We start from the raw sequence: 11,991 nt of genomic DNA, 5'->3' as shown, positions 1-11,991 counted from the left end.
AATTTTTCTCCAAGATGAGTTTATCTACTATCTGAGAAAAGAAAACAATAATCATCATTGTCACCATGAGTGTTGAACAATAGAACATAAAGTTTAAAAACATATCGTTCATTTTTCAGTCAAAGCAATGGTTATAATGTGTTCTCAAATCAAGACTAGTGAACATTATAATGTGTTCATTTGTTACCTCTGTTCTTTCTTAAATTTGACCAATTGGTTCTTCCACAGCTGCCAACATGCACCCAGACTTTGCAAGTTTAGAGATCTGTAAAGTACAAAGATAGAGTTCAGATTAAAACACGCTTAGAAAAGAAAAACTTCATAAGAGATGCTTTGGAACATGAGAAATATGTGTTTGACAATAACAACAAAGAAACTTATGCATCTTATGCTTCACTATTCAACTAGAGTATACAAATAATTAAACTCTTGCCTTCTCATGCTTCAGGGTTAAAGGTGATATCAACGAATTTTCAAATCCAGCAGCCACAACATCAGCAACGTCAACTTCATTCTCAAGACTTATCAGCATCAGCAATTGCCAATAATATTTTACTCCTTTCTTCATATTTGAGGATCTAATACAAAAAACATCAATACAAAAAACAAGCATTTTATTTATTCAAACTCATGAAGACTATTAGATATAATTTATACTCTAACATAGTGGAATATATATCTACATTCCCTTATCTTCTCATATGATATCCATAAATTAGATGTTATATCAAAAGGGGGGCAAAGGATCACATCAATTGATGCACTTTCACAACAAAGAAAAATGAAGAATCCTTTGCAAAGCACTTCACAAGAAAATCTAATTCAAACCATTCCTTTTGGATGTTGAATTCATGGTTTAAAAATTTAGCATAAGTAGGTGACTCCTCAATGTTCAACCAAAACAGTTTATGTAATGGTATTAAAAAAAGTGAAACTGAAAGTAATTATTTTGGTGAAAGAATTTTGCTATATGACTAAAAGAACTACACAAAAAGGAAAGGTACCTAGTTATAATGACAGGGATACCAACATGAGCAGCACAAACAGCAGCATTAACTTTAGCAGTCATACCCCCTCTTCCAAATCTTGATTTGTCTCCAAATAATTTCCCCTTGATATTTCTCCTTTACATATGATCAACTTTGAGTTTGGATCACTTGGAGGACCACTGTAAAGGCCCTCAACTCAATAAAACAAGGAGATCTCCAAATTGTCATTGTCTTAGAAAATACCAGAAGAATCCTGCACACAGTGCTTGCAATTTAAGATGATTACATCAGATCCCCAAGTGTCAACTGCAAGTTGAATCATCAACCTCTTTGCAAGCTCTTTGACCCTGTTGTTAGTGTACTTCTGTCCAAGAGCACATTTACAAATGATATTGTCTGATAGTTGAAGAAGCAACTCACTTAGATTCACAGAAAAGGCATCTCACAAGCTTGCTTCGCCTATCTTTTTTACCATATCAAATTAACATTATCTATCTCACCCAAATGGTGGTCCACTCTATTAGAAAACTCAAAATCATATTTTTCTTTTTCACTGTTTCAATTTAAAATTTCTCCAAGCTATGCATAGAACTAGATATTATTCATGGTGGAAGCTCAAAATGGTAAACAAGTTATGATGATTCAATTCCTGGTATTCTACCTGAAACTGTTGCTGGTGAATATCTGGATTGCAGAGATATAAGCCACGTAATACTACACAAGTGTCTCACCACTGGCCAAGGAATGGGATCTCCGACTCCATAAGCACTCCATTCGTCATAGTAATTCCAAAGATCCCCCAACTTGAAATACTCCACGCTTTCTCTCTCCCACAGATGCCACAAACGGTTAAGACTTGTGATCTAAGACTACAAACACACAAAAACTAACGACAAAAAATCTAGGACAACATACTCTTAAGGAAAAAAAAAAGGAATGAAAAGAAAAGAAAAGGACAAGATTCTAGGTCCACATTTGTGGCAAACAAAAAGTAAATCAATTTAGGGTTAAGTAAATATACATCACAAGTTGCAATACTTTTGACCTTCCTCTTACTGCAACAGAAGTATCTAAGTGCCACTCATTTGAATTCACATGTTTCAACTAGAACCATTCGTGTCATAAATATACTATTATAGTATCCCACCAGATGAAATATATTGCTAATAAACAATGTAAAATGGCATAAATAACTAACTATTATGAAAATGGGTAATGGAAATAGATGAGCAAAGGAGAAATACCAAGCAAATGATGAAATGCTAGTACCTGCATGAATAATAAGATAGAAATTAATTATAACATCATTAAAAATCAATTGCAAAGGAAAGATTATGTCATAATTCACTAGATTATGCCATGGCCTAAGGGCCTCATTGTATAGAGAAACTCCAAATATGCAAGTAACACATATTTTACTGTGGACTCATAAAAAGGGCATGAAATGTTCACCCAACTTTCTTTTAATATAATATAAAGGAAAATGATATCCTAACTCCTTATTTTGACTCCATACTTGACTCCATGATGTGGCATGCACAGGTGGATTTTATTTTTTAAATTAAAATTAAATTTTTTGAAGCATTTTACGTCAGACGTGGCTTGTAGCGGAGGAGTTGAACCGTTTCTATTTTCTCCTTCTCCCGCGCATTCAATCGAAAACTTCTCCGCACAGTGGCCGCACGAAAACTCTCTTCTCACCGGCAGGGTGTGCATTGTAGATGGCGAAGGGTTTATTGGTCAAAATTTTTAACATTGTTTCCTTTCTCCCCCACGCTCACTGGTATGAGTTCTGACTTCACCCCCTTTTGTGGTCACAGTTGTAGGTTCTCTTGTGACCGGCAACGCCAACAGTTTCTGGAGTGGTTCTTCTGGCGAAGGAAGATAGCAGAAGATAGCATAGTGTGGGTTTGCGGAATCTCTGTGGCGGCTAAACCTTGAAAGGGTTAGGGTTTGCGGACAGGGAGGGCATTTGCTGTGGAGGTGTTCAACCGTTTGTCTTTTCTCCTTCTCCCGCGCACTCAGTCGAAAACCCTCTTCTCTCTGCACAGTCTTCGTTTTTCTTCCCACCGGCAAGGTGTGCAGTCTAGATGGCGAATGGTTTTTGGTCGAAAATTTGATCTTTCTTTCGTTTCTCCCCCGCGCTAACTGGTATGAGTTGTCATTTCACCCCCTTTTGTGGTCGCAGTTGTAGGTTCTATTGTCACCGGCAACGACAGCGGTTTTTGGAGTGAAAGGAAGTTCTGACGAAGCATCTCCTCCATTGTTCAACCATTGTTTTCAAAGGTCGCACTTCTATGAAGGACCGGGTTTGTAGCAGATTGTAGGTATGATGATTTTCTTTCTATTTGTTTTCATAGGGTTTGTTTTGTTGCGTCAAGATAATTGTTAGATGTCGTGATTGTTCTTCATGGATTGACCATCCATCAGGATATGAACAATTTTTTTGTAAAGATTTACTGTTGTTTTTCTCTTTCTGGCTTTGCTGCATATCACCTGCGAAATTGCCAAGATATAAACTATCATGCAAGACACACCTTGTTGAAAATTACTGCCAGAAAAATACACAATCAACATAGGGAGTTGTACACACTAATTTTACATGTATAAAAGAGTATCCCCAAATGAAAGAAGGAAATAAAGCTACATAAAGACAAAACAATAGTGAATGCAGTAAAAAAAACGATGCAATTTTAGCAGTCAAACCTCGTCAAGTTTCTTCTGCATTGTTTGTAAGCAGTGCTTTCTTTTTCTCCATCCAAGAACTGATTATTGTAGGCCTTAATTGGTTAGCCAAAGGCCTAAGAATTATTTCAGGGTCATCTATACCTTTCAATTTATATCTACATTTGAGAAAAATGGGGAAAATATATATGCAAGAAAGAACAAAATTGATAGCTAAGCCTACAGACCCTGTTCTTGAAAATGTGAAACTAATGCTGTAATTTTCTGCATGATACATTGTTCTAAGGGACTAAGATCTTCCTCTTTTATTTTAAGCAATTCTTTCCTAGAACCTGCCTTCGAACTGGATGTTTGTGCAGATGTGTCCTTACCTCTTTTCTGGCCTCTCTTAGATTTTGTCAAAGTGTGTTCCTGGTTATTTGCCCCACTTTCAGATAGATTTACTACTGCATTTGTTGTGGCTTCCCCCTTTTTCTTCTTTGATCCTTTATCAGCTTGCCTGTTGGCACCACCATCACTTTCCATGTCATTGGACTCATTGAACCTGCTCGACTCCCGTCCTACTTTAGCTTCATTGGGTACTTTAACATTACCAGGCATGGTAGTGCCAGCAGACCTTGAAACATCTAACGTCTCAAACTCTTTCACAACATGATCACATATGTCCTAGTAGATGATGGAGAAAAACATACAGGCATGAGGAAACCATTGATAAAAAATAGTTGCAGATAGATTTTTTTTATTCAGCAGTAACTTCTACACTTGATTGTCAAGTCTTAATCAAGGAAGGAGAAGAACCAAAACAAAATCTGCATATTGTGAAGGAAATTAATCACAGAAAGGAATATAAAGCCCAAAAGGGTGATACATATGTTCATTTAAAATAGGGTCGAATATATAACCTATTGTCTAAGTCAGTTCTCAACAGTAGATGAGAATGCAGGCAATTTATATCACAACATATTTTAGGATTGCCATTGATAGCCGTGTATGGAGACCTGAGTAGTAATTTGCTGAACTATTTATTAATGGTAGTCCTGAACCTCTTGCCTAAACTTTTGTTCTCATTGCAATAATAAATCTGTTAAACCAATCTAAAAACTGCACACTAGCAGTAGTGCATGTTTGCCTAACTAAATAGACAACGTGGTTTGTAAACTTAAATAATTAAGTTGACTTGTACAAGACTACATGAAATACAAGAACACACCTTTATAAAGTTGCTGCTCAAGACATAAAAGTCCCAAAAAATGTGTGTTTTTTTAGACTACAAAGAAATTAAAGCTTATGAATACATGAATCAACAACACTGAGCATAAGTCTACAATATAGTTTAGTATCACCTTAATATCACTTTCTTATAAGAAGCATTTAGTTGACCTCCTCTACACAACTTCTGCAACTTCTGATTCTCTAATTTTGTATCCAATTTAACACACAGACCCAACCTACCATGTTCTTTCGAAAGACTCTCCACTAAATTTTAAGTGTCTATATTTGGAAGCAATCCCAAACCCAACATTTCAATCAGCAAACGATAAGCAAGTTTCCAGTTGTTACCCTCACCATAACCATGGATCAGAGCATCTGCTGTTTGATTCCTATATTTTAATTTTGTTACAGCATGTGCTGTTTGATTCCTATATTTTAATTTTGTTTCAATTTTTAATTTTTTTACTAACAATTTGTAGGTTGATTGTTGATTGTTCAACCAAGTACTAGTGTTGTGAATAGGTATATTAAATCTGTCACATTTTGTGTGTGATGACCTGTGTGCAACTAAGTGATGACCTGTGTAGCATTTCTTGGAACAATGTGGTTTTACTGAATTTTTTGAACTCATACTATAGTAGTCAATTCGTGTTTTTGGGGTGAATGACGTTGGTTAATAAGATGTGATTTGTAATAAGTGGGGTTAAAGATGTCTGATTTGTTGGTGATGACTTTTGTGCACCCAAGTGATGACTTGTGATACATTTTTTGCAATCAGTTTATTAATCCAATTTTTTATCTATTTTGTTATAGCAGTCAATAATTGTTTATGATGTTATTTACTTTGGTGCATGTGATAAATTTTCAGTTATATTTGGTCCTTTGTTTGATGAATTTCAATGAACTTGGTATGTTATTTAGGAATTTTAAGTAAGATGTCTAGTAAACGTGAACACAAATGTATTCCGGAAGCAGGCAATAAGGGGAAGAAGAAGAAGGTGGTGAAAAATGTTGATCAGGTATAATTGGAATCTTTAAGTGATTTAACTTTTTTTATTATTTATAATAAATAATATTTTGTTCATGGTGCTATAGGTGCGAATTGTGCATAGGTACGAAAGCAAGTACATTGTTGAAGTAAACAATGTACTAAAAGACACCCACCGTAAGCGGATCCAGGCAACACCATTTAGATGGTGTTTGGAGGTGGACAATGCATTGGAAATAAATTGTCCTTTGTTGAGGGAAGTGTTGCGTAGATGGGTTCCACAAGGGGAATACATTCGTGTAGGTCAGCATTTGGTGGGGTTATCGGTTTATGATGTTTGCATATGCCTAGGTCTTAGTATGGTTGGTAAATGTGTTGAATTTGATGTTGATGTAAGTGGGGTAGTAGGTTCACTTTTTGAGAAGAAACCAATCACCTTGCGAGACATAATTAACAAGATTAAGAACTTAGTGGTTAGTGATGATGATGTAGACAATGCTTGTAGGTTGTATCTGTTACTTTGTTTTACTGTATTTTATTTTCCTATGACATCTAGGACAGTGACCAATATGCCTTTCAAAGTCTTAGACAACCTTGACAACTTAAGCGACTATAACTAGGCAGAGTCAGTGCATAGTTTTTTTATCACTGCACTCAATCGTGGATGTAAGGTTGTACGAGAAAAGATAAATACTCGTAGCCTTAACTTAGCCGGATCTGTTGTAGTTGTTCAGGTAATTATTGTTTTAAGAACCTTTATTTTCCTTATGCATTATTATAATTTATTAATTTGTCTAACATTGTTATAGGTTTGGGCTGCTCGTCGTCTTGGCTTAGAAGATGTAGAGGGTGAGGTTCAATTCCCAAGATTTCTGCGCTGGCCCTCGGTGAAGATTAGGACACCTAATATTGAGTCTGCTTTTGAAAAGAATAAGGTTTTATTTGAGTTGTATTTGTATATGTTTGGTTAAAATTGGTTTTATTACGAAATGTGTTCAAAAACAGATTTTTTTTTTATTTGTAGATTGTGTTTGGTTGGGCCCTAACTGCAGAGGAGAAGAACAACCCAATAGTGCAAAATGTCGTTCATATTGAGGAGCAATATAATGTGAAAAATGATGGCATTCGGGGTGTTTCTCATTCCAAACAGCAAGTGGATTTGGAAGAAAAATTTGAAAAACATGAACGGATAATTCTAGACATGAAAGAACAGATAAAGAAGATGCGTGATGAATTTTTTGATGCTCCTGAACCGGACTCCTGTGCAGGTAAAGGAAATCATGTTAATGAAGAAGATGGTAGTCCTTCTGAGCAAAGGAAGTGTGATGAAGGCCAGGGTTGTCCTTCACACCGGAAAGAGAGTCCGCAACCTCATCAGTGTGAGGAAGATGACCTGAATGACAAACCAAAATCCAACCATAATGGAGACGACAAAGCTATTAAGCCTAACACTGAAGGTCAAAGTAATACACTATTTATAGATAAGGCTAAATTGTATAAAGATGCGACTGCTGTTGGTTGTGCCAGGTATGCTATTTTTATTAATAATGTATTCAATGTCAACACACACTAATAGTTAATACTTTAAGTTGATGCTTTTGACTTTTCATAACTATTTATGTTAATGTGAATGGTGAAATATTGAGGAGCGATGAATGTCAATGTTTTCGTCCTCGTGGTTGGATTGATAACATGGTAAATTATGAAACTTAAGTTTATGACTATTTCTATTGTTACTACAACCATGTACTGATATAATTATTGTTTTTGTGTTCAGTCTATAATGTTTGCAGCCTACGAGTTCATGTATAATCAGAAAAGGCTGACCGGGAAGATTAATAGGGTTATATTCAATCCTTTCTATACAGTAAGTTTTTTATTTTTTTCCTTTTAATATTTATGCTTAAATTAATGTATAAGTATTGACATTTGTTGTGGTTCAGAATGCAGTTATCCTTGATTGTAACAAAAGAAAGGTGAATAGACGTGTGTGGTGTCTAGATGACTACAGGCATTACCTGACACGTGATTTGGTTTCAGTGCAGGATATATTAACAACAGATTTTATGAGTATCCTTACTTGTTAAATGCTGTTATATTTTGTTACAAAATGAAATGTGTTTATTAATGTTACTTCTATTCAGTTGTTTGCCCCAGTCATTTATGCTAAACATTGGTGGTGTTATGCTTTTAATTGTCAAACGAAAGAGTTCTTTGTCTTAGATTCACTTGCACACAAATGTCGAAGGCGAAAACAAATTGATAGTCACGTGGTAAGTCCATGTGTGACATTATAAATTTCCATTACTGATGATCATTGTGTTCACATTATTTATGTTTGATTTATATCTGTTATAGTTACAGAATGTGGAACACCTTTTTTGGCTCTTCTTGAATGACAAAAAACAATTGAAGCCAACATATGAAGTCCACATTGAAGACGTTCCTGAACAGCCAAATTTGTAAGCACAACTTTAATTGAGTAGCCTATTCATACAACTTGGTTACGTAATTAGGAAGTTCTCAATAAATGTTTTGTTAACCACTTCCAGGCATGATTGTGGTATTATGGTGTTGAAGTATCTTGAGATATGGGACGATGTCAAAAGATTTGATGGGAAAAGCATGCCAGCTTACACTGATGTCAGTATAATACCCTCGGAACTGTTTACATTTAACTTGCATAAAGTTATTTTGATATGAATATGTAATTAAGTAGTTATTCTTTGGTGGCAGGAGGATCTACAACAATTCAGACAGCAATACATTTGTGATTGGATTCTTCACCCAGAAAATAAGCATAGGGAGGCTGTCCTTGAAATATTTAAACCATATTTAAAGAAGTAGAAATATCAATATTTTAGTGTTGATTAATAGCGTAACTTTAAGGTCTTTTTGGATATGGATGACGTGCAAATGAATTGTTAGTTGCACTCCTTTATACAGTGTTGAGGGTGACAATGACTAGAATCAATTTTGTAAATTATGGTTCAAACAATCACTTCTGTTATGAATTCAATTTGTGGTTATATATTAAAGTTACATGTTTATTTTGTGATGACCGACTTCCATATAAGTGTATACCCACTTTATATTTTTGTTACCAGGTAATTGATGATAAGTACGTTGGTATCCCTGATTTTGGAGCCTATTAATTAAATTAACTGAAGAACACCATGACTTCAATATGATTATAAATTCTTATAACAAGATTGTATTAAAATGTCAGGGTTGTAAAGCTTTTTGTGAGCAACAATATTGTGAATTTTCAATCAAAATCGGTGACAATGAAAACTGGGAATAATATTAATCACTATTGTTGAACATAGTAAATAGTAATCAGTACAAATACTTTGACTGTGTGAATAAATAAGCATGTCATTGATAAACACAAACTCTAATAACAAAAGGTGTTTGGTTATGCCGTGTTGATCATCCCAATGATCAAAAAAATGTCGTTTTTGTTGATACTAGCTTCTGAAAAAAAAAACAATTACCATATTAAGCTATCATAAATATAAGGCAAAATTAAACATGTTTGTACTGTGGCATACCTAATGATCTGTTTTGTACCAATAAGTTGTTGATTACTTTCTATTGATGTTAAAAGTGATAAAAAGCCTGTGCACTAGACATCATAAACCTGGGCATGGTATAGGGGTAATTAATTATTTCCATTAAATAGCATAAGATGTAGTTATGAAACGAATACTAACCATGTTGGTTGCGGTATCACTTTGAGCATTCAAAATTTCATTAGCTAGTGCAATTGAAGTATGTAGTTCCTCATCCGAAAGTGCATGTCCACAAATCAAATTAATAACTGGACAACCTGCATATTAAAAAATGGTGCTCTGAATACAAATAATAAATACATACAGTGGCATTTTGAGAAGCTTTATTCCTAGCTGCTGCACTTTTTTTTTTTACATATCTTCTCTACCGTTGATTGCATCATTGTACCTCGTGGTCGACCCTTTCTTTTAACGTGAATTGGACTTCGGATCGTTGTTTGTGAGCACCACTATTAATTGGAGAAGAAATTTGCACATTTGTTTGTTCACAGTTTCGTAATATTGTGGAACAAGATAACAAAGGATTCCTTGATAATAAGTCTAATTGGGAACACAAAAATTTTGTACCCCTCTCGCTTTGGCATGCAAACTCAGCAATGTCATAGAACTTTTTACACAATAAGTCATACCTATGAACAGTGGGTTCGTCTTTCTTAGTGTAATATGATGCTATTATCAAAGTATGCCTTCGCAATATGCATTTGCTCCATCGACTCAAAATATACTTTTGTTATACTAGTTTTACCTCCTCTTGGGCAAGGACCATCAAGCTGTGGTGGCAAAGAACTCCTCTAAACTCAAAAAGCCGACAAGTGCATTCAATGTCTTTTGTCACAACATCAAATATAACTTCATTAAATTTGTCTGCACTTTGGTCTTTCCATATCAACACCTCTTTAACAATATATTTTGCCTTACAACCATGAACTTCAACACTTTTGATATTACAATTCATCTTACACCTAAGCTCATTTTGCACTTCACTAAACTTCGCATGAGTGTATTCATCTTGAAATTGTCTCTCAATAAATGACTGGGACCCACATGGAAGGGTACTATTAGCAGAAGCAAAATCTGCTTCGCACTCTTTCTCCGCCTTAGAAAGAAGGGCATTGTCATATTGGACAACAAACTGTTTGAGTGTTGTAGTAGAGTTGATGAACCCATCAAAGAAGGCATTCATTCCCTCACTTCTTTGAGTTGTGGACATGCTTGCCCAAAAATGACATTTCAAATAACAAGAAACCCATCGACGTCTTTCTTCGTAAAGAGTGTAAAGCCATTAATTAAGTTGAAGATCATACTTTTCAATGAACTTTGCCTACCCATTCTCAAAATCTTCAGCACTATCTGACTCATATACCAATTCTTTTACACCATGCTTGATTTCCATGTATTTGGTATATCCCACTAATTTTTCTGGTAGTTTTTTCATGATGTGCCAAAGGCACCAACGATGTCGTGTGTTGGGGAAGACAATTTCAATGGCATTTTGCATCGCCCTGCATTGATTAGTGACAATTCCTTCAGGGGCTTTATTTCCCATGCATCGCAACCAACTTCGAAATAGCCACACAAACGTACCAATATCTTCAGCACATAGAAGCCCACACCCTAATAAGATTGAATGACCATGGTGATTAACACCCACAAATGGTGCAAAAGGCATATCGTACTTATTAGTTAAGTATGTGGTGTCGAAGGACACAATGTCACCAAAATATGCAGTCCGACTCTTTCTGTCTGCCCAAAATATATTGCTTATGCGATTATCTGCATCAACATCAATTTCAAAAAAGAAGTCTTTGTTCAAGTGCCTCATACTGGAAAAATGATTTAATAAAGCTTGTCTGTCACCTTCCTTCCCTAAAGTGCGACGTTGCTGACCAATATAGTTTCTTGCGTCTCTTTCGACAAAATCCAAGTTCTCAAACCCCCTGCATCACACACCAAAGAACGAAAGCTCTTGTGAATACGCATACCCAACACACGGAGAAACGACATCCTCACACTATTGTTCGTTGTCTTCCTTATCAATACCTTCCTCGTCCAAGATAGTTCCACTATCACCATCTTCTTCTAATAAATTGATGTCCTCCAAACCTATTGCGTTTTCTTGTACGTAATCCATCTACAGGTAATTCATAAAACTCTCTTAGGTTTGAAAAAATTTATGACATAGTAATCTCATTTCTAATGCACCAACACACACAGTAGGACAAAGTATCTTTTATGTCCACTTTAGTAAGGGTACTTCGAAAACCATACAACATCACCTTACTATACAAAGCATTAAATGCATTCATTCCCTTAAGGAAAAAAAATTGATTTTTAGGTTTTCTAGGTTTGTATTAACCTTCAAACAGCGTTTACCACAATAGTACATACCTCGATTCTTTGGACGGGTATATGCGAAACTTCTCTGTGGAGGTGCGGAATGTTAGTTTCAACATTTATTGCTTTTTGCCATGGTTGGTTTCTCCCGCATTGAAATCAAACGTCTTCTGAAGATGGAGGTTGGAGGAAGTAAACGTCATTTAAT

The 11,991-nt window shown here is 35.3% G+C and overlaps 1 protein-coding gene across 1 annotated transcript; it reads right to left on the bottom strand.

Moving 5' to 3' along the window:
• Positions 1–10,179: 10,179 nt before the first annotated feature.
• LOC114170268 (protein FAR1-RELATED SEQUENCE 5-like) lies at positions 10,180–10,659 on the bottom strand. The gene has a single exon (XM_028055753.2). The coding sequence runs from the start codon at positions 10,657–10,659 to the stop codon at positions 10,180–10,182; it is 480 nt and encodes a 159-aa protein (XP_027911554.2).
• Between the last annotated feature and the right edge of the window lie 1,332 nt (positions 10,660–11,991).

This window comes from Vigna unguiculata, chromosome 8 (assembly GCF_037176805.1).
Source record: "Vigna unguiculata cultivar grain cowpea cultivar isolate G323 ecotype 2 chromosome 8, ASM3717680v1, whole genome shotgun sequence".
Lineage (NCBI taxonomy): Eukaryota > Viridiplantae > Streptophyta > Magnoliopsida > Fabales > Fabaceae > Vigna > Vigna unguiculata.
Note: the sequence above shows the minus strand (reverse complement) of the source record. Positions and strands in the feature narration are given on the sequence as shown.